The sequence below is a fragment of the Phyllopteryx taeniolatus genome, chromosome 1, assembly GCF_024500385.1.
Source record: "Phyllopteryx taeniolatus isolate TA_2022b chromosome 1, UOR_Ptae_1.2, whole genome shotgun sequence".
Lineage (NCBI taxonomy): Eukaryota > Metazoa > Chordata > Actinopteri > Syngnathiformes > Syngnathidae > Phyllopteryx > Phyllopteryx taeniolatus.
Genome location: NC_084502.1, coordinates 8,196,645 through 8,220,074, shown reverse-complemented (window position 1 = coordinate 8,220,074; position 23,430 = coordinate 8,196,645). Strand labels below are relative to the sequence as shown.

General features: G+C 40.2%; 1 protein-coding gene across 5 annotated transcripts in view; it reads right to left on the bottom strand.

The window, feature by feature from the left end:
* Window positions 1-4,006: 4,006 nt before the first annotated feature.
* Window positions 4,007-23,430, bottom strand: part of LOC133475469 (plexin-A1-like) — a 231,610-nt gene continuing 212,186 nt past the window's right edge. For 4 of the 5 annotated variants that reach the window (XM_061768359.1, XM_061768375.1, XM_061768384.1 and 1 more), the window contains 13 exons: window positions 23,273-23,421; window positions 18,406-18,503; window positions 17,243-17,401; window positions 16,759-16,825; window positions 14,400-14,546; window positions 13,767-13,926; window positions 13,053-13,156; window positions 12,864-12,960; window positions 11,221-11,411; window positions 9,234-9,403; window positions 7,754-7,966; window positions 5,986-6,136; window positions 4,007-4,962 (listed from right to left, as the gene is read on the bottom strand). In XM_061768359.1, coding sequence (XP_061624343.1) covers window positions 4,867-4,962; window positions 5,986-6,136; window positions 7,754-7,966; window positions 9,234-9,403; window positions 11,221-11,411; window positions 12,864-12,960; window positions 13,053-13,156; window positions 13,767-13,926; window positions 14,400-14,546; window positions 16,759-16,825; window positions 17,243-17,401; window positions 18,406-18,503; window positions 23,273-23,421 — 1,802 coding nt within the window. In that variant the 3' untranslated portion in view covers window positions 4,007-4,866. The remainder of the gene's footprint in view (window positions 4,963-5,985; window positions 6,137-7,753; window positions 7,967-9,233; window positions 9,404-11,220; window positions 11,412-12,863; window positions 12,961-13,052; window positions 13,157-13,766; window positions 13,927-14,399; window positions 14,547-16,758; window positions 16,826-17,242; window positions 17,402-18,405; window positions 18,504-23,272; window positions 23,422-23,430) is intronic. The other variant, XM_061768394.1, reaches the window with a different exon arrangement.

Sequence of the window (23,430 nt, the reverse complement as noted above, 5' to 3'; positions counted from 1 at the left end):
GGCTATTGGTAAACCAACTGATTGTGTCCTTCCTCTGCAAGGAAACCAATGTGAATTGACGGTGGCTGGTTGTTGTGAAGTGTGATGTCGCCACCTAGTGGTGGGGGTCTGAAGTGCAATCTTATCTCAAATTTTGCCCACACCTTAAGGGAAAAAAAATTGGTCAAGTGACAGTTTATATCTGGAACAAAAAAACAAGGCACTTGTATCTCAAGGCACCACTGTATACCATGATGACTAATCTGTACTGTACCGCTAAGTCGTGGGTGGTACTTACCAAAAGAGTGGGCTACGCACACTTTTGTCTGGTCAATGTAGAATCAGTAGTTCTGTACTACAAACAACAGGAATAGCATGGAAAGATTCCCAGCTGACCTTGAGTGAGCTGTGGGCTCCACCCTGGACTTGTTGCCAGCCAATCGCAGGGCACATATAGACAAACGACCATTCACACTCAAATTCACACCTAAGGACAATTAAGAGGCTTCAAAACCCACACAAGCACGGGAAGAACACGCAAATTCCACAGAAGGCCGGAGCCCAGATTCGAACGTGTGAGGTGGCTGTGCTAACCACTTGGACACCGTGCCACCCCAGAAGAAAAGAAACAACAACAAATGTTGGACACCCTTCATTGTTGTCATTTATTTACTGCATGGCTGCGTCTTCTTTGTTGAATTACCTGGTGGGTCACAATATTTCTGTAGCTGACATAGCTATCACCATCCCAACTAATACACTCTGTGCTTGAAACACAAACCAAATCAGGGTTTACAATTCCAAACCATACCATTGTGAGCTAATGTAAACTACTTGGTGCTAATACGTTTCTAACATATAAGTATTATTACTTCTTTAACACCAAAATCATCCTTCTAAGGCAAGAAGAATTAGGCAGAAGCGATAATCTCAAACAGCCAATATATTGTCATTTCATCATGGTGGAAGAAATAATAAATCACTTTATGTTTGCGTAAATTCTCAGTAACCCAGGTCATGGTAATCCGCAAAAATTGAATTGCGGCAACTGGACTGCTATTTGGCGTTGAAGACTTTTCACCTCCAAACGTTGGATTCAGTTCTTCATCTTACTTATCGAGCATTTCCCTATGCATGTCTCTGGTGCTTTTTGTCCACTGGGGATGGTCACATGGGGGTTGTTGCTGTTGCCAGACGCTTTGTTAGTGGCCGCTTTACCCGCGGAGTGAGACAATCTTTGAGGAAGAGATCGTAGGGCATTGTTGTAAGATGACAATATGTGATGGCGCAGACCTCCTTGTCTGTTCAGAGCGCCTTTCTAGTTTGACATAGGGAGCTTCTTTCCCACTTTTCCCAAACCACTGTCCTCTCTGTCCAGAATTTGGACATTATTGTCCTCAAGGGAGTGTCACTTCTTCTGAACTATACAATTAATTTGCATATCAAAAAGAAGGGATATTCCTGTGTGGACCACAATGTCCCTGATGTCTTATCGTTATTCACTAGTCAGACCTGGCAACAACAAGAGCCCGGTGGACACACCCGTCAGAGACACAAATAGGAGAACTCGAAAATAAAGCGTAAACATTTTCAACAACCAAGAAAAGTTCAGCCTCGATTCAACTTTTGTGGATTACGTTACTTTTGTATGTTTAATGGAAGAGGCAAAAAACACACCGATTTAAGTGTTCTCTTGATAAATTGAGCTTTTTTTTTTTTTTTAAATCAAATTCGAGGACAATCGTATGTAGAACTTGAAAAACATCCAAATGAATTTCATATTAAAAATCCCAGTTGTATCGAGGGCTAAAATTTCCGACCATCCAATTTTAGAGTAAGGGATGATCAGAAAACCCGCAAAATGAGTCTATTTTTTGTTTACTGTAACCCTAATGTGTCTTTGAAAAATTTGAAGTGCGCTGATGTACACCATTTAATTAAAAGGCAGATATCTCCCAATAATGAACCATTGCAAAGGTAGAAAAGTACCAATTTTAGCTCCTACCTCAATCTATGACAGTCTTGAGTGTTGAAGAGGAGAAAAGATAACTGATACTTACAAAAAAAAAATACTGTTTGAACAAAACCTGCCACATTTTAATGACTAGTCCTTTGTTCAAGGTTCCTGATGCATCTGCAAAAGTTGTTTTGCATGGAGCCTCTGCCACAACGATGGGGAGTGGGGGGGGGGGATATGTAGAGAAGCACTGTTAAATAAGAATGCACAAATCCATTGCAGCATTTCTCATTTTCTTCAAAGTCATTTTAAGAACTGTGCCTTTGATAAAGTTAAACATTCTGAGGATTTCTCCAATAATTCAAAAACTCATCGGACATGGTTGTTGGTGCAGTCAGGTCTTGTGCTCTATTTTGCAAAACAATCACAGGATTTACATTAGCCCGCTTTACATAAATAATTAGTCTTTTATCTTTTTTGCAAACATTTTCCCCACCATAACTCGGCCAATCTTCTCTGAAAAATTCAGTGGGACAAAATTTTCAGCAAATTGAGTGTCACTATACCAAAATCATGCTGCACTGGAAACACTCGATTTTGATATGAAAAATCTGTATTTTAGGTGATAAGGGCTTTTAAAACATTTTAAATAACTGTTTTCTAGTAATTTCAGTGTTTACTTATTTTTCCGATGAAATTTGACTAAATTCTACAAAGGAGAGTCCTCAAGCAGATAATTCATTGGGACATGGAAAACCGATTTCTTTTCAACCCTCATAACACCACTAAATGAAACGAGAGAAAGGCCTTCAGTGCGTAGAAAAACAACGCAAAAGAAATAGAACCATACACAATTTAGAAAGAACATTCACATTTTAAGAATGGAATCAAAGCATTACAGTTTTGACTGCAGATTGGAATATAAGTAAATCAATTATATATTTATCCAACTTGACAGCCCATCAAAACAGGTTTGTTTTCCGATGAAACCTTGTCAAATGTTACAAATGAGAAGAAGTCTGTAAGCCACGTTTCTACTAAGCGGCGCAGTTCAGTTCATTTCGCCATAGTATCGGACAGATAAAATCAATTCAACACTTAAAACATGTAAGGTTAATTTACAGTAACTTCCTGTATGCTAGGCGTCGATACAAAATCTGGATTCCCGGAAGGGGTGAAATCAAGTGAACGAATGCCACTGTACATTGTACACGTGACAAATAAATACTCTTTACAGTACAGTGTGCAAGACCTTCAAACATGACTTTGACTCCAGCGTCTGTTGCAAGCCAAATAGTTTTCTTCATACCAAACAACAGGCAGCGGTGTGTATAGCATCACCCCCCTCCCCCCCAGGTCTTCTGAAATTTGGGGTGGTTTGAGTTGGATGGACCCTTTACAATGGAAACAAAGGCATACTATTAGGAAGTGAACAGAAAAATGTACCACAGAAACTTCAAGAAGGTGGATGTGACGCTAATCCAGTCGTTTGTGTTATAAAGACAATCTCACCAAAATCAGCAGTTCTCTTGAACTCTTGAACGCCTGCTCAAGCTGAGATTGATCTACCACTTTCTGGGACAATATTCTGTATAAATGGCATGGACAACAAATGAGAGAATATTGGAGGAAGTAACAGACGCTCGTGTAAACGGTGAACGGTGGGATGATAACAGATGTGTGAAGTTTCCAACTTCTCCCGTTGCTGTTGTGGTGAAAGTAATTGTCAATATCCGATCTATTCTATACATCACACCAGATGCATCTAATGGTGCAAAGCGGTGATGTTGGCTCACTGTGTAATATCCTGCCTCTAAATTGGCTATTTTGCAGGGTCCTTGTGTCAAAGATTTTGATTTTTCTGGGTCGCTGTGCTCAAAAATGACCAAACATGTTTGGATATTGTAGAAAACGTCATGAAATATAGAAAGTATCTGCAATTCATGTCTATTTTTGCCATGTACCTATTTTTTAAGTCTCACTATCATGACATTTTATACCACATTTTATCTAAAGAAAAGAAATCTCTTTGCACTAAACAACATTCAAAGCAAAACATGGCACATAACAACTTTTCCTTGTTTTTTTTTTCCTCCACATTTTTCTACTTTGAAATATCAAATCCTGTCAAACCTATCATTTGTACATTAAATGCAAAACATCTCTGTCAACTCAAACAAGAAGGTCCGTATTTATATAGCTATAAATGTGTTCATATATCCTTTGCTCTCTTTTGATTTAGCTTTGTTGTGCAAATTCAGCAGAAACACGAGTGGCACAGCACGAAGGAGAGGAGGCAGTTTGGTGGGGATGGAATCGAATATGGCAATGAACCAAAAGCAGGGTTTTAAAACTTCCAAATAAAACACTTTGACATGTAATGACTCCATGTCAGTTGGTATGCAGTTTTTATCAGTGTCAGAGGAAGAGTTTTCCCCACAGCAAAAGTTCTTCCTCCTCAGTGTCCACCCTGATGAGGAGTCACACTGGATGTGCATGAGCTCCCCCTGGAAAATGGCAACAGGAAAGGAAAATCCCACATTGGGATCAAGTATCTTGCTTTCTTTTGTCTGATCACAGATTAAGCCTGTTGAATTTGCACCTTGGTCGTGGTCCTGATTGCGTCCACAGAACCTAACCGCTGCCCTCTGCTGGACTGGAGTCAAAATGGGCGAGTATCCGATCAATTTGGTTGTTCCAGGCTTGGTTTGCAGCTCAGTTAATAAAAAAAAAAAAAAAAAAAAAAAAAAAAGGTAATCAAATAATTCCATCCTTTGCTGTCTCGTCATTAACCTTGAAGTGTTCTTTGCCTGTCATTTGTTTTGAGAACAGCGACAAGCTCAGATTTCAAATGTCCGGGAGCGCAAAGCTGTCTAGAAGAAGGCTTCTTGCCCGGCGTTCCGAGCCGAGTGACCGGACCGGTTTAACCCTCAGCTCGCTAATGCCATGGTGTCAATGACCTGCTCCAATTTGCCGCGTAGCCGCTGTCTTCGTGACTGCTCATCTTTCTGTAACGCTGACAGGATCTGCACTCAAATGATGAAGAAAGACAAACAATACTATCGTCATCATCTGACCTTCATCAGTTTGTTGCATTCTTATCCATAAAAATGTACTATTACCCTACTAGATTCAGAAGATGAGGCGGTCGAGAGAAAAGTTTACTCACACATTTTGTCTATATTGTTGCCCCACTACTTTTTCTCCATGTAAAAGCACTACTTGCCCAGAAAATATAGAAAACATATTGAACGCTCTTAACCCAGACAAGAGCACAGCCGTAAATTAATGCTAATTTGAGGCTTCTAGCTGATGATTACATTTGAGACTGATGCTAACAACTTGTGTGTTGAATAAGAGTAATTTGGGATGCATACGCGTCATTCTGCATCTAAATTCATGTTATTGTGTGGACATGCACTTATACAGATCTGAACTGAGAATTTTGCAGCTACCTTCATCCTAATAAAAGAGCATAATGAAGTGTAGCAAAGGGCTTGAATGGAGCCAGCTGCAAGCAGCCAACACAACTACTGTAATATAGCTTTAATAGAGGGATGGAGCGGAAGGAAGGCGATAAAAAGGAGGCTGCAACTTCTCATCTTTCATCATAAAACTGTGATAAAAAGGGGAAAATCAAAGGTGGATGAGAATATATATAGCTGTCCGTCACAAGTCACAGGAGGCGAGTGAAAGTCGAGTGCCTAAAGTGCAGTGACTCACGGGAGAGGAAATAACCACACTGAGCGATCATCAGAAGAGGACACGAGAGTTTATCGCAACATGCAATAAAAAAAAAAAAAAAAATGTTGTTGACCATCTATGGCGAAACACTATCGTAAAATGTAGCCTCGGTGGTCTCAATATGACTCCTTTCAGCTGATAAATGTGCTATTTGAAGCTCTGCAGGTTTAATGAAGTGTCGTTTTAACATGCATTCTGCAGTAATTGTGCGAGGACCGTCAAGGCTGTCGCCATAAAGACGGTTTGCCCTTTGTAGTATAACGAATATGTCTTGAATTGAAATACAGGACAGAGCGCAACCTCACCTCGTCTTTGTATTTGATGATGTAAGAGTAGATCTCGTGCAATGCAGACATGCTGTTGAACTGGCTGAGGTGCAGGCGGGACTGCTCTGCTAGGTAGGCACTCATGTCCTGATCGCTGATGGCTGGCATACGGGAGATATCGGAGTAATACCTGGAGGACGGGATCAGCACACTCAGGACACTCGTTGTTGTCATCTGCATTCATTTGGCTCAAGAGATAAGAAGTAAGTAAGGAAATAAAAAGTAATTGTGATTGTATAAGGCTATAATATAAACTAGCGGAGAATGTTTTTAAACCATAAGCCAAATGTGGTCATATCAATGGCAAAAAAAAAAAAAAAAAAGAAATTCCCATATATAAAGCATTTACATACACTTAAGCCCAAAGCTATTCACAACCTGGCCAAATTTGAAATTAAAATATCTGATGAGGCAAATAATTTGTTTTCAAATTTGGATTCCGGGACTCTAGTGGATCACAACTTTGGTTTTATTCTAAGGGGCATATTATAATTAGTTTTATGTGTTGCATGTATAGTACAAAAGCCTAATTTGTGTGTATACAAAAACTAAAGCTACAAATTAATAGTAGGCATGTGTGTCTAAAATCATGATACTCAAACTTAGCTCCCTACGAAGCTACTAGCGTGTATCCACACATACAGTATTCTAGTATCCTTGCTACAAGGCAGTGTGCCATACAAATGATTTTAAAGCTGTTTTTTTGTTTTTTTTACGGTAAATGTATTAAATACAGTTGCTTGACTCAGCACTGCCTGTGAGTTTGTCACATTAAACACAAGCTGACCATCCATCCATTCATCTTCTGTACCACTTATCTTGTTCAGCGTCGCGGGGAGCGAGAGCCGATCCCATGACATTATTAAAAATGCATCCAAATATTGTGTTAGGACAGAAAAGCTGTTTGCACAATCAATGTCTCAACTACGTTACGTATAAGATGAACTGCAGGAACAGAAACACAGTTCAACTACAGCCAATTAACCCTCGCCAATAACATCTTCTCTCGGCATGACTTAGCAGTGTGTTTCTGGTTTTATGGTGTTTTAATTCTGTAATTCACTGAATAACTATTACCATAGACACTGTGAACATGCTAGCTGGGCATCAATCGATTGGCGTGGTTGTGCTAAAAGAATTTAACCAGGAGCACAATACTTCACACTGTCACACCCGGAGTTAAGGAGGCAGCAGCCTTGAAAAGCTACTTAGAGATTAATAGACTCACCCATGAAAGGCAACTACAGCAAGCATCAGTGGTGCATAACTTATCTGGAGCTGAGTAACATTTCGGTGCTGAATAAAAGATGAAGGGTGAACCAGGGGCTGTTTTCAGTGAGCAGTAAATAATGTCACAGTTGCAACAAATCCTCCTATCACCTGTGTCATTTCCATCTCGGCTTGATGAGGAGGATCAAGAGAGAAAAGACATTGGGGGAATTGGCCCTTTGCATATTGTATATTAATGAGCCAGGATGGAAGATGCTGATTTGAAAAGATGCAAGAAAGCAGAAAATTGTTTTGCATTTATTTTAGCCGACGTTGTGCTCTGACTTCAAGCTACCTGTTTGCACTTTCACAAACAAACAAGTACAGCTCTTTGAGGAATAGTTTTTTTTCTCATTTCTAGCAGCTCACATACAACCTTCCGGTCAATATTTCAAACTGCATTCGATCACTTGATGGCATATGATTTTTATATTGCAGCTTTTATACTCAGCTTGACTGAAAGCAACCAAAGATTTACCTCTCCACCCAATTCTTGTAGTTGGGGATGTCTTTAGCGTAGAGGAGCTTGTTGGACGGTGAATCTTTTCCCAGTTTGTGTTCAGATGTGGAACAGGAGTCCATGAAGGTCTGGGCCACCACAGACAGACAGGCATCCGTGATGCTGTTCTTTTGGATGTCAAACACAAATTGGGGGTTCTTGATCACATTCACCCAGAACCTCAGAGGGAGGCTGCAAAAAGCAAGAGAAAAAACCCTTCAGTTAACATGGAGAGAATGATGTCTAATGTGGTTTTATTATCTTATTGTGCATACAGAATATATTCTCAGGTAGCATTGATTTCAAGAACATTGAAATGCATTTTAACTAATTCATAATTCATTTCAATACGAACTGGAACAGCTCACCCCTTGAGTGTCAAAGCGTAATACGCGTGCGACTAATGTCACGCAAGTTCCCTCGAGTGGTACACAAAATAATCACTGCCTAAGACCAGTTCACTTGTTTTGAACTTTTAAATTCAATAGATTTGCATTTAATTTTTAACAACTGTTAGCTTAGCTTATTTGGTTTTTTTTACACCAACAACAAACATTTCCCTGTATTTAGGTACAATTTGTATGTGCCTTTTATGTACAATTCATTTTAGCTGAATCCTTATGTAAATGTATTTTTTTTGTACTGTGCACACAGTATTAATGTCTACACTGTGCATAATGTTACAATAATATTAAATATACTTTTCAGATCTAAAACCTCAGTCTTTTTTGTTGTTGTTGAAATAATCACTTAAACCCACTACTGCTACTCTATTTTAATGTTGGTCATGATGATGGTGGCACTTTATGAGCTAAATATCTTTTAGGTGGTACTTGGTTTCAAAATTAGTGCCCTATTTTTTTATCACTTCCATTCATTAATTAACTATTAATTCCACATACGCTGGTTGTTAAAGCTTCGTAGTCTGCAATGTAAACACGAGCCGCGCGCATCTCTAACGACTCAATTTGATTGTCCCACAAAGCCCAATAGAAGACTTTCTGCGCAAACATGTGACTTCCTTGCGACGTTTGATTGGTGAACTTAAGTCAAACATCACTGTGGTAATCACGGTGGATAGGAGCAACGGCGCCCGATGCAGAAGTCGAAAATGAAAGTCTAAAAATAGATCGCGCACACAATTGTTGACAAATAAAAGTAGCGAGCGGCTCGTAGATTATTGTAGTGGAGTAAAAGTACTGTTTTTTTCTTAACATAAATACTTGAGTAAATGTAAAAAGTATGTTTCATTAAAACTACTCTGACAAGTACAATTTATCCAAAATGTGACTTGAGTAAATGTAGCACGTTCCTACCCACCTCTGGTTAGAGTTGAACGAGATAATATTGCAAATATTGTCCGTTGTCACTTGACATACAAAATGGCTGCTGGCTTAGGAATAGGGTGAGCAAAAAAAACAAACAATAAAACACAACACTGCAAGAAGTTCACGTTTACCAGTTGCTCTTCCAGGTGTGTCGCACATCGTAGTCTGTGATGGCGTGTTTGTCTGCCTGCTCATCCAGGAAATCAAACATGTACTTAATGGCCAGCGGCAAGACGCTGCCTCTGTGGGCCGTGCTGAAGATGGTCTCGAAAAGGTCATCCACAAACTTCTGCAATGTGCCCTGAAGAGGAAGAAGAGTCAATCCTCTGATAAGCTATGAAAACCAAAAATGTATGAAGATGAGATGAGCCCATGTCTTCCAGTTTCATTGTATTTTATTGTATTTATTCATCTTATTTCGCATTTATCTTGTAAAGTGTCAGAAATCTAACGTTTGTTGGTGTGTTTAGGAAATTTGAGTGCACCGCCACTGGTCACACAAAAGGACACTGGTAAATGATTCTACATGAATATGTGACTTTTGAGCATGTGATATAAAAGATGGTTGATAATCCCTGCAGACTTCTGAGACATGTTTCCTCAGCCATTAACTAGCTGAGGCGGCCCATGCTACTTTTCAAAAATTGAAGTCATTCCATCAGAAAGTCTTTAACTGCTGGGATCTTGGGCTGCATGTACACAACACAGTTCAAGTGACTTGGGCAAATGAATTGCACCAGAGTTAGTTTTGACCAAAATGAACTTTGCAAAAACCCAAGGTTGTGTCCTCTCTCCACTGCTCTTCTCTCTCTACACGAATGACTGCACCTCAACGCACCCAGCTGTCAAACTCCTGAAGTTTGCAGATGACAACACTGTCATCGGCCTCATCAAGGACAGTGACGAGTCTGCATATCGACAGGAAGCGGAGCGGCTGTAGCTGCGATGCGGCCGAAGCAACCTGGAGCTGAACACGCTCAAGACTGTAGAGATGATCGTGGACTGCAGGAGGCATCCTTCGCCACAGCTGCCCCTCACGCTGTCCAACTGCCTCGTGTCAACCGTCGAGACCTTCAAGTTCCTGGGAATTACAGTCTCTCAGGACCTGAAGTGCTCCGTCCTCAAAAAGGCCCAGCAGAGGAAGTACTTCTTGCGGCTTCTGAGAAAGCACGGCCTGCCACAGGAGCTGCTAAGGCAGTTCTACACAGCGGTCATCGAATTAGTCCTGTCTTCTTCCATCACAGTCTGGCTTGGTGCTGCTACAAAAAAGGACAAACTCCGACTGCAACGGACAATCAAAACTGCTGAAAGGATTGTCGGTACCCCCCTACCCACCCTTGAGGACCTGCACGCTGCCAGAACTAAGACAAGAGCATGCAAAATCCTCTCTGACCCTCCGCACCCCGGTCACCGGCTCTTCCGGCTCCTTCCCTCAGGTAGGCGCTACCGATCAATGCAAACTAGAACTAGCAGACATTCCAACAACTTCTTCCCTCTTGCAATCAACTTCTTAAAAACTTAACCTACAATTCCATTGCAACATGCTGGCAATTTTTTGTCTATTTGTCTTGAGTTTGTTGTCACATTTCTGTGGGGCCAATTATACATTACTCGTGCACTCACTGTAGTAGTCTCGCCACGCTGCACTATTTGCATATCTGTTGTTGACCAATACTGGCCACTCATGCCAGAGTAGCATCTGCTCCATTTGCACACTGACTGAGGAGTATCTGCAACATTTGCACAATCAACATTGTCCCAGACTATCGTACTACTCGCTTGAAGTCTTGGCGCCCTTTGCAGAATGGTCATTGTATAGGACTATTGCCCTATTAGTCATTCACTCTGCATCTTTTTGCACAATTGTCAAAATATTTTTTTACCGGCATTACCAGATAACTAGCAACCCTTTATTGCTCAGTGACTGTTTTTGTCAATGTCTTTCTGTCTCCAAAGTGTTCTCTGTCAATTGACTGTCTGTTGTCGTAGTAGAACGGCTCCAACTACCGGAGACAAATTCCTTGTGTGTTTTTATGGACATACTTGGCAAATAAAGATGATTCTGATACTAATGATTTGGATTCTGATTCTAATACTGATTGCTCCGCTGACTCTTACTTTTGTAGCCAAGAGCCTGGTCAGGTAGATCTCGGATACCATCTTGCTGCCCCGGTCGCCCTCCCTCTGGTCGGAATGGTCGTGGTTCTTCACCAGATGCCACAATTTAGTTCCACTCTCCAGGTCAGGGGTTATCATGGGTGTCCGGGATCGAAGGCTGTCTGGACTACTGGCTGTTCTCAGCATGCTCTCTATAACCACATATGGAAGTACAAGATACATTATGGACCCGTCATTCATTCTTCTACCTCCCCTGTTATGCATAAATCTTTTATCGAGGATAGATGACTATTCCCTGATGGGTAACTTGAACTCCACCCAAAAAGCATGGTGGTTTCTTTTCATCTTCTTTTTATAGCATGGCACTCTCCCTCGCTCGTTGTCTGTCCTCGTGTGTGTTTTATTATTCATGGCGAGGGTGTCAAAGTTGATTAGCGCTAAGCAAGGAGATGCATATCTGCGACTGTTCTGTTTAGAAAGCTAGCGAGGGAGACGGAAACGGAGAGGTGAGGTGAACAGAGGGGAGATGACGATCTGCAGAGGATGCTGCTGGTCCCGTATCTGAGAAAAAGGATGGGGATGGATGAATGGGAATGCTGGAGATGAGAGAGAAATGTGTGTTAGAGGGGTTGGGGAGTGAAATTTAGAGTAATGGAAGGGCACAGACTCAAAAAGAGATGCTTGCTGGAGTGGTGTCTGTTGTTCTCTCTGTCGGCAGGGCGCGGAGTAGCTTTAATTCCAAACCCATCACGGGCCGCATTTATCTCCCCTCACTCACGCCCAGAACATAACCACCCCCCCCCCCCCCCCCCCCCACCACCACATAATCACCATGAAATAGAAAATACAAAAGACATTAGGGGAGCGAGGATATTTTGTCATCTTTTTTTTTTTTTGGCCTCTTATTTAAACTGTTCGACCAGTGGGACATATTGATCTTGATTATTTGCATGAACGGTTCATACTTCTACAATGAGGTCAATCTGATAAGTTGGTTTGTAGACAGGGGAAAAGAGTCTTGCCCTTATTCACACATCATCATTGACCTCACCTCTAATAAGATAAAATATGAAACGATGAAAATAGACAATGACCTATTTTTCTCACAAAGTTCTTGTCTGTTAAAATGATTGCAGCAGAAAGTGGAGCTCTCAATCCAGTAATCACAACTGTTCACAGAATCTGCAGTCAGTGGATTTATTTTTTACTCCTGATAAAAATATGACTGCACAATGTTGTTTTCTATTTAGTTGGGGGGGGGGGGGGGGGGGGGGGGGCACAGCAACAGATTTGAACATAAGTTTAACTACAAGTATGTTCAGTTTTTACCAGATAATCTTTATCTGTCTTCTAAAGTTTCTTTTTTCTACATCATATTCTGTCCATCACAGCCTGCCACTCATTCTCACCCGCCTTTCACTTCTCTGTCAGCTAGGTATTGAGGTGTCTTCTTTTATGCCTCTCATTTACAGACGGCTTGGAAATAGCCATTAAACAGCCTTGGCCTGAGGTGATGGCGCTGGACGAAAAAAGGATTGCCATTGACTGAGAGCGAAAAAGAAGAATGGAGGCTATGATTGCAGCCATCATAAACAGAGACGGCCAACGAGAGATGGGGATCAAGTCAATAAGAAGGCGAGTACCGTATCTGCTGAGGCTCTTGGTGAAGGTGGATGAGTTGGAGATGTTATAGGCCGAGTTCTGCTTTGGCACCAGTGCAATCACTGAGCCATCTGTCACCTACACATTAAAATGAAACCAACAAAATGTTATTGCCCCTCAGTGCAAACTTGTATTTATGCATTTTTGTGCCCATATTTGTGCTTGTGCACCTGATAGTGAGCCAGCGTGTTGAGTCTTTTCCAGTCATTGTCTATTTTTGTTGTGACGTCTTCATCCTGCAGAATAATTCGAGCCATTCGACCCTGGCGCCATTCTTCAGATGGAGGGGATAAAGGTTTTTGCAACGGAAATGGAAGAAAATATGGAGAAAAAGTTTTTATCAGTTTCATGAAATTGTCAAAGCTAAATGTCTCCCTACATTATGTGGACAAGTGTGAGGACATCTGGCAGTAAAATTACAGTTAGGATGCATTTCAAGGCCAATTATGTCATAACGCCGCATGGAGGCTGTAGCAATTTGAAGCCTCCTTAAAAATGTAATCAATGATTTTTTTTATTTTTTTATTTGACATTAAAACTGGGAAGGTACATTAAGAGATACAGTAATTGAACATTTCAGGTATATAGACAATAAATATATAAAAGGTGTGCAATGGAAAGAAAAACTGTTTATATTAGCAATTTTAAATTCTTCTTTCATTATATGTGAAGGGAAAAGTGTGTCCCTGTAACTAAGCATGAGCAGACTTGGGCCAACCTATGATACTCGATTAAAGAGGAAACTTTTTTTGCTTTTGTTTTTTACCTTAGATTTCAGATAATTACAAATCAGTAGCCTCACCTCTGGGAACTTTTAGAGAAAAACAATGAGCTGTGCACATCTCGGATGTTTAATAGGTGCATCATTTGCTCTTGTGTCTTACCCAAGTCCATATCCGAAGCCTTGGGTCTGAGAGAGTAAGGGCTGCCCTTATAGACGGCATCGAGCAGCTTCTCTTTGACCTGAGTGATGGTGTCACAATTTAGACACTTAACAGTCACCTCAGAGGCATTCTCGTTCTCTGGGTTCACACAGTGCAACGTCTGGAAGATGAAACCAAAGGAGGGTGGAAACGGTCACGACAACCAGAAAATAACAGCTTCAGAATCATGTGGTTGTAAGCTTGATTTCAGGGGGGGGTGGGTGCTGACTTTGCTGTGGTTGCTAAGGCAACTATGGATAATCTAATTTCGCATTCGACAAAATTGGTGGACCAGCCAGGCCATCTCACGTTTGGAATTTTAATTATCACCGGTAAATTAACCCATTACATTTGACTGTTTGTGTATAGCACTTAAATAAAGGTGTTTTTATTGCAAAAGGAATGTGAAATGAATATTGACAACATTTCCTTGAAGCCTCAAGATTACACAAACATCTCCGCTGTAAGCGAATGGTCGAATAAAGATATGATTGTTCCCCTGTTGCCACTGTATATTTGTTAACTTTTACACCAATGAAGCAGCATTGTTGGTGTTTCAAGCCAAAAGTAGAGCGGCACATTAAGTTTACTGACCAGCGTTTTGTAGTCAATCTGTTGCCTGATGAGCTTGTCCTCGCTGAGAGAATAGCGAGCCTCTCCTGTGATGGCGTCTATCGGTCCTTTCTCCATCTGTTGCTTGATGGCACAGTGAAGCATGAAAAGAGGCTCGCCTGCACACTCCTGGTCAAGGAAAGGACACAGAAAAAGAGACTACCTCATATACAGCATAATTCAACTTGTGAAAGCAAGAGTCAGTTCAAAACAGTTAGTTAAGGGAAGCAACCTTCAGCAAGTAAAAGTGCATTGATTACTATTCAATCTTTAAGTCAGCTTTCAATTACCATGAAAAGAAGGTTCTGGTCAGAGGAGCTCAGAATGTATTTTCTACGTGTATAACAAAACCTTCATGTGGACGCATCACATGACCTCAATGAGCACCAACATCCCTAGCTTTCAAGTTCCATCAAACCTTTTTTCTATTTCACGCTGCCCGTTGAAGCTCTATTACCATGACATTGGTAAAAATACAATGCTAATGGCTGTGAATAACGTCACAGTTAGATTTGTAATTCTAATGCGGGTCTAAATGTGTGACCATTCTGTGAGGGCACATCAGAATTTGATTTACGTTTTATAAGTGTGCAGTTATGTATGGGTCATGAGATAATATTTGGAGAAAAAAAAATGTCTGTTACATCCAAACAAACTTAGAGCAATTAGTTAGCATTTTACGCATATAACGTGCAAACAAACAGAAAGCACTCCACTTTGCTGTCTTTCTACCGTACTAATTGAATCAAACTCGGTACTAAAAGTAACCCCCAGGAGAAAGCAAATAGAATTGTGTCTCTATCCTGTTGGTTGATATTTTGGTCCACTTCAGAAGGGATGAGTATGGTTTGCTTAAAAACGACTATGTCATCACTGTCTTTTGAAAACCATGCACATCGTTGTTATTAATGTTCTGTCCACAATGTGTAGCTGTAGTTCATACTTTCTTATATATATTTATATATAGATATCTATATACATGTCAAAATGAAAGTGTTAATGCATATATGATTAATCACAAAAAAAGTATTGCAGTCATCATGAATTAACTCAAATGAATCTCACAATTTATTTTGACCACACATGCTCCTTTACGTCAACCGTGGGTGGATATCTAAAAGGTGGCACAGGTTGCTATAAGGTCAGTGATCTGGTCAAGACTCCGACTGGTGTGCGTTTGCTTCAAAAGTCACCCCGATGGGACTTTGGATGAAATAAATGTAATTTCCATATGTACACTCCCCTCGCCCGTTCGTTGGAAGTATTTATTTTGAAAGTGTTGGATGCTGGGTGTGTTGGGTGAAAATTAAAAGTGCTAACCCGTTGCTAAAAAATGATGAGAAGCACCAACAGTCGAATGCAAGAAAGAACTTCCAGTATGTAGGACTATATCATCGTAGTAGTCGTGTCTGTATGGAGTAGGAAAGTATGAACATTTGATCGATTGAATCAATTCTTAATTCTTCATCTTGTCAAGAACTTTTGAACATTTTAATGGGTCCAAATTTGTGACTGTGCTCTAGTGCACAAAGCAAGGTCCACAAAGGCACGCTTGGAAGGGTTCGGTGTGGAAGAACTTGACTCGGAACTTCTCAATGTGATCCACCTGTAAACACCTTGGTCGCTTCTTTTATTGCTCTTTATCTAATCAACATCATCAATTTCCTACCTACCTCCTGCTTTAAGAACCTTGTGAGTATTTGGGCCAATTATGAGTGCAGCTGCCAACGAGAAGACACATGCACATATCACTGTTACGTTTTCCCTTCAGCTTTTGCCTTCCTAGACTGCATGCCTCCCCGCATGATTTGCCTTTGCTGCCCTCATTAAGTTGTATGCCGCCATTTACAATATAGGGCTGTAATGATGGGTGCTGCTATATCAAGTGCGAGAGTGGGAAAAAAAACAACCAGTTGCAGCAATATGAGATGTTCACACTTTCCTGGATGCAGTTTACGTACGCAATTTCATGCAAAGTTTGACACGCTAAAGGGGCAAACTTGTTTTTGATCACTATGCATCCATGGGAATTATTGCATAGTAATGTGATTAGGATTACAGTGGCATATGAGGACACATTGCACTCTCATTCTAACTGGAGAGTGAAAATCTCAGTGAAGATGCATACAGTATTTACTCATTGGCTCTGTAGGAACACTGAGAATCTTTTGAAGCTAGGCACATAACAAAACTTACGTAAGAATGTTTTAAGGAACGAAATGTGTCGGCAACAGATGGTGGCCTTTCAGCTATGCTGAGTAAAATTAGATTGAAAATAAATTTGAAATCCAACAATTTCAATCAGTCACACTGCAAACATGACTAAAGTTGCTGGCCTTACCTTGAGGAACTTATATAAAAGGAACGTAAACCAGTTGGTCAGCATTTTCTCAGCAACAGACTCCGTTCTGGCACAGGAAATACAAAAAAAAACATGATACAATTAAACACCCCACTTGGCATGAGCAAGAAACAGCAAGCGCATTTCTGCCTCACTTTCTTTTTCTTGGAGGGTTGTGAAATTAAGGAATGTGAAATTAAGTGTACCACAATGACGGCCACAATGTATACCACCTGTGTTCTCTGCACAGAAAAACTCTGCAACTGCGGACGGGTGACACAGTGTCTCCCCTGTGGTACAACAATTATGATGATGACGCTGTGGTTTGATATCTGTTAGTTGTCAGGGTTATGAAAAAAACTACAGAAGCGATTGGTAGGCAATTTCCTAGAGAGAGCGGACACAAGAGATTTGCGAATCTGGAGAATGTTTTATTTTTTTTGCAAAGGCCCTGGCTGAACTTTGGAGGAGTTGTCTTCCTCACCTCCTGAGAAGCAGCTTGGGATGATTTTTACTCTCTAGGTTTCTGTCAATCAGATCAGACAAAAGCTGCTTCAGGACTCCCGTGGCGTACTCCATCTCCCCCTGCAGGGCCGTCATGATCAGGGACGCCACGTTCCCTCGGTCCCGCATTGAAAAAGATCTGGAAATACATTTTGACGGAAAATATTAATATATGTATTCTATGTTTTGCCTGTCATGGCAGGTACGTTTTTTCAGCACTCATTAACGTTACGATTTGCAACTTTATAAAAGGAGTTATGCTATATCCAGTGCCAAGTTATAGAGAATGACACTTTTTCTGACATGAAAAAAGTTGTAATACAACAACTTATAAGCTTCACAAACTTAACAAAAGTCTGTGCAGTTTATTCCTTAAGTATAGACACAAATGTGACATTAAACTGTTGATGATGGTGTTTACACGATCAGAATTTTTGGGGCCGATCAGCGAGTTTAAAAAAAACATAACTGATCACAAGATGGACGAATGTGTCTATTCAAATGACCTGTTCATTTACTGAATATACTTGCGTACTTAATTGCTCCAAAAATTATATTTACAATAAATAATGTGTCTTTGTTCCTCTATTTATACCAGTGAGGCATAGTGACAGACAGAACAAATGAATGGTCTTCTATTAGATGCCAGGAAGTAAATACAGTCATTAATGTATCCGCTTTTTGTGACATTTTTGTTTTTTGATGTGCTGTGAGATTTTTCAATTGTAAATATGTTCCTTGGCACCATAAAGTTTGCAAATCACTGCTCTAGTCAGATCGTGTTTTCTAATCAGTCAGGTCAAACCAACATTACATGACGGAAATAATGGGTGCAAACTTACTGTAATTAAATTACTTTATTTCTAATTAAATGACTTCACGCATTGTCATCGTCATTGATCGAATCGGCGAATTATGACATTAAAGCCGATCAGCCGATCAGCATGAAATGCTAATTATCGGCCGATACCGATAAGGCCGATAAAATCGGTGTAAAGTCTATTGTTGACATGCCAAAACATTGACTCATTCATCGACTATATTAAAGTCGAACTGGACTACATCCTCAACAGTGTTCATCTCAACGCAACACAGTACTCCTTCAAATAAAATAATAAAATAAACATCTAAAAGTAAACAGACCTCTGTGCCTCCAGCGTTCTAATGAATGTCAACAGGAAGTGCTTCTTTGTGAGCAGCTGGCCAAACAAAGTCAGAGCCTTTTCAACATTTGCCTGGACCTGAAGAAAAAAAGACACACAGCGAGAGACAAGCTGATTCACTGCAGGAAGAAGAGCAGACAAGAGCAACTGGAACTCACAAACATTCCTGTCATTTCTCTCCTGTCTTGAAGAATTTGCGACAACAACAGACAAAACAAATCTAATTTTCAACTGCTAATTCATCATTTGATCAAATGTAAATGCTTCAGGTCAGTCAAAATCAATGAATGACATATGGACAACCACATACAAAGAAAAGCAATTGGAAAAAGACAGTGAATGAACTCAGAAGAACCATCACCCCCCCCCCCCCCCCCCCCCCATCCCCAAAAGCACAGAGTGATGGTAAATCTCTTGCTCTGCTGCTGTTTCTTTTTGTTTTTTTTCTGTCCACCCGAGAAATGATTTTAGCAGACAATTTGACATAATTGTCTTTCTGGCATCGCAGGGTGGATGTCTCCTGTTAGAAAATCGACAAGAAAAGAATTGCCGTGACCAGTGTCGAGAAACCTAGACACACTTTGACAGCGAGACTCAAATAAAGACTGGTTGCTGGAGAAATGCCTGCTTACTTGCCAGAACACCCTTGAGCAACACAACCACAATATAACTTTGCTTAATGAACTTTCTATAGGGCAGTGGTTTCAAACCACTTTGCTATCACATTTCTGTTAATTGGTCCCAAAATCTGTATTTATTTATTACAAATAATGGGGTTTTTTTTGTTCACCTATTTATGCCAGCAATGAATTTTTTTTTTTTGGTGTGATTTTGTTGATGTAAAACAGGTTGGGAAACACTGCTTTAAGGTCATGTGCTCATTGGTCATGTGTGTTTATTTCAGGATGTGTGAATTGTACTGCAAAACAATTTTAACTACTCTCCATGGTAAAACAGATCTCTCCACACAAATAGCAATTCAAAATGCATAGAAATGCATTCACAGGCTGCAAACAAAGGAAACCATACCAATCAATCAAATCAGAAGCCTGAAGACAATCACTTCTGAAAACGTATTGATTGCAACAAGGGAAAATCAAGACAAATCAGATTGTTTTTATGTGAACTGTTAATAAAGTAGACTTACTCATACCACACTTTAATAAAGCTTAACAAAACAACAATATATATTTTTTTAATTCTCTGCTCAAAGGTAATAGAGCGCACAATGACATAATAGAAGCAAGACTAAGAAAATGTCAATATCGTGCAATGTGGACAACTCAGCTTTGGAACGTCAACATTTTTTTCCCCCTTCGAACAAAAAAACCCCAAAAAAAAAAAAAAAAAAAAAAAACTAAGCTTGCAAAGGAAACAATGTACTGTGCCTATTTCTGTGGACAAGTTTTATTCTTCAACACTGTTGGGCTAAAATACAGAATAATATATACTGTATGCTTGGGATCACCTATTCAAAACAATGGAGAGTGTGGTAGCAATGGGCAGAAGACAGGAGACTGAGATGGTGGTAGAATTGAAGATGCTTGAGATGGTGAGATGGTTTGGACATGTACAGAGGAGGGACACTGGATTTCTCAGTAAAAGATGCTGGAAATGGAGCTGTCAGTTTGGACTCAAAGAGGAAGACCAAAGAGATGATTTATGGATGTGGTGAGGAAAGACTTGCAGATAACTGGAAATAGAGCAGAAGATGCAGAAGACAGGGAGAGATTGACGAGGACGATTTGCTGTGATGACCCCTGAATAGGGTTAACCCAAAATCTGTTAGACAGGTATACTGTTCTAAAATGCATGAAAACAAGGAATTAACAATCCACCACTTTTTCCGAAATGGTGGCATTACTTAAAAAAAAAAAAAAAAAAGAAAAGAAAAGAAAAAGTCAAATTTCCATAACACATCAACAGCCACAACAGTTTCCTGTGAAGGAAAGCGAAAGAAGTGAAAAGGCATTGAGGCGTAACGTGATTGTACGTGTTTGTGTCAGAGATGGTGACACGCTCACTCGTCCCACTGGCCTGCACCTGTCACCACTCATGCACAACACACTAAACACCCCGAAGACACCTGTCAGTCAGCCACTGGCTCCGCCTCCCTCACTGCTGGTCTCTTTGCTGGTGTACTATTTTAATTTCTCGCTCTTCTTGTGTTTTTCTCTTTCACGCGCCAACATTCTATTCCCACCTCTATTGCCATCCTTTTGGCACCACATTCTCTCCCGCGACACGCTATAATGAAGTGTCGAGGCCTGTCTCTAGAGCGCGAAATGAGATTCCTGGCCCTCGAATGTAAGCATTGTAAGTATCGACTCTGAACGACAACAGCAAAAACTTAAGAGCGAGAAAATGTTTGTGCTTATTTAGTGTACAGTACGTCTATAGGTAATTTAACCGTGTGTCTTTGGGGAGAGCTACAGGACATAACACGGAACAATAAACCTGGTGCCATGAGTTTCCACAGGCCACTGGATTACACACGTGGCCCATTGGGAAATACAGAGAAAAGGAAGTCTAGACATGACTATAAAGTACGTAGCATTCCTTTATACCTCAGCTTAATCGGTACATGTCTACTTTCACGTTTGGATCGAGGGATTTAGCAACTGTCAAGCTGTGTACAAAAGTGCTGACAGTTGTTCACTCGACAACGTTCCAGGCTCTGCTTGTGCAAAATGTTTTGCCATATTTCTTATTAATTCAGAAATTCTAGCCTTCACTTCCAGCAGCCGTCATCTCAACCACATCGCTCGCATTTGACGTTAGTTCAAATTGGTATTGTCACATGTGGGCTGACAATGGTACAAGCGAGGTGGTCTTACATGAATTTTGGAGGAAATCTCACCAGAAAATAAGCACAATGTCAAAACAGTCCAAACTATTTTACAACAACTTGATTGTCACTATAATTAATGAAAAATTCTACTATAGTCTCATAAGACGAGTAAATTGTTTTATATACTTTATTGACAAGTCACACCAGCACAACACAAGTAACAACATTGTATTGTCAGTTATGATGTAAAGTGTGTATCTTTTTTTTTTTTTATGCTGTTTCAGCTTTTTTTTTTTTTTTTTTTTTTTTTTTTTTATTTGAAATGTGTTTTTGGTAAAGCAACTACAAATTTGAAGAGAAACATTTTATTTGCTACAGAGCTTTCCCAACAGTTGTGAATTGGAATTTACTCATCAGCCTCAACGCTAACCATTACCCCTGTTTGTTTTTTTCAACTAAGCAATGTATAAACTCCATATATCCAAGAGATGGCCACCTACAGCACTGGAAAACAACACTATAATCTGCAGCTAACTACGATTACATTTTTCAACCGGGACTCTGCATTTTTAAACAGCAAAACAAGTTGCCAAATAGTCCATTTCTCTTGAAAAACACACTTTTACAAGAGTCGCGAAACATCCACTATTTATGGCTTTGTCCAGCCACCATTTCCAAAGGGTTATGCGCTTATTATGTTTAGATAATGGATAGATACTGTTATTGCTGCGTTACAGCTCAAGAAAAAGATGCTTTGCGAGCTATTGAATTATTTCCTGGCCACAGCAAGGCACTCGCCAAAGCGAGAACAATGCAATGTGTTAGATGGGGCACAATGATTGTGACTGCATATTCATGTTTTATTTAATAATTAAGAAGCCCCCACGTCTGTTGATTATTCAACGAGAGCAAAGGGAGGGACGGCATGGTAAGACGATGAAGAAGTCAACTCAATGAATACATGCGCTAAACTAGAGTTGTACATTCTCGGACATTCTTTGACAAAATTAAAACTACCAAGAGCCACTTGTGCTTTACATGGTATGTATAAATACATGAAGTCTCGTCAAGCTTCGGCACAAGGTCTCAGTACTTGTGTACATTATCAGTGGATTTCTAATGTTTATATAGTTACGTTCCATTGTCAATAGTTTTGCAAACTATTAGTTGCTGTCGCTGTTGGAACCAAACAGAATAGTTTCAGTCACAGTTGATTGGAAAATTGCAAAATTACCAAAGGGTTGTAAATTGCCTGTGAGATTAAGTAAACAGATTTGTTTTTGTTTAAATAATCCTTGCTGTTCTTTGCAGCCAATGGCAAAGATGCAAAAAAAAAAAGGGACTACAGTTCCCTAATATTAGCACAATAATCTACAAAAGTCAGTGTTCATGATGCAGCACAAGATTCAAAATCTTCATCATGCCGCTAATTACAAACTATAATCTCTATCCACAATCTATTCCTTAAATGAAGCAATACAACATGTTGGGATGCAACGTTCTATATTGAGTGAGCTAGTAAGATAGTTGCCATATTAAAACTCATTCCCCGCCACTGACGGCCGTTGAATTCAAATATCCAAGTTAACATGGAGGAATGGCAGTGAATAATTACCGTGTGATTTAGATAATGCACAAACGTTACCCTATTCCTCTCACCCTGTAACTGTACGCTCTTTTTTCAACAGGTTCACTGATGCTTCTTTTCCGTCAGATGCTGGCAACCCTTCCTTCCTGCACTAAGATGAGTATATGGCGTGTCTGTCCCGCGAGATTCCGCTAATGATGGGACGACTCATTTGCAGTCACAGAGGGTACTGAACACATTAAGATGAAGTAGAGGATATGTGATTAAGATGAACAAAGTGTGGCTTTTTATCTGGCATCACACCTCACATCTGATATATACTTATCATAGGAGTCCTACATGCATATAGCTAGCGTATTGCTAAATGGTGCAAACTAATGTTAGTTAATCAATGCAGCCACCCGTATGTTTGGTTCTATTTCCATGTTAGTATGGTTGAGTTTGAAGATGAGATGGTGGTGTACTGACCCGTACCTCCATCTCCTTGAGCACAGGGTGATCCTCGATGCCCGGGAACAACACCCTCATGGCATACGTCCGATAGTCCAAGAAGGGAATTCCGGCGCCGTCCAGTTCTTGTGTTAGCTCATGGATGTCTGTCTGGAGTTCGGCAAAAGCTTCAGGAA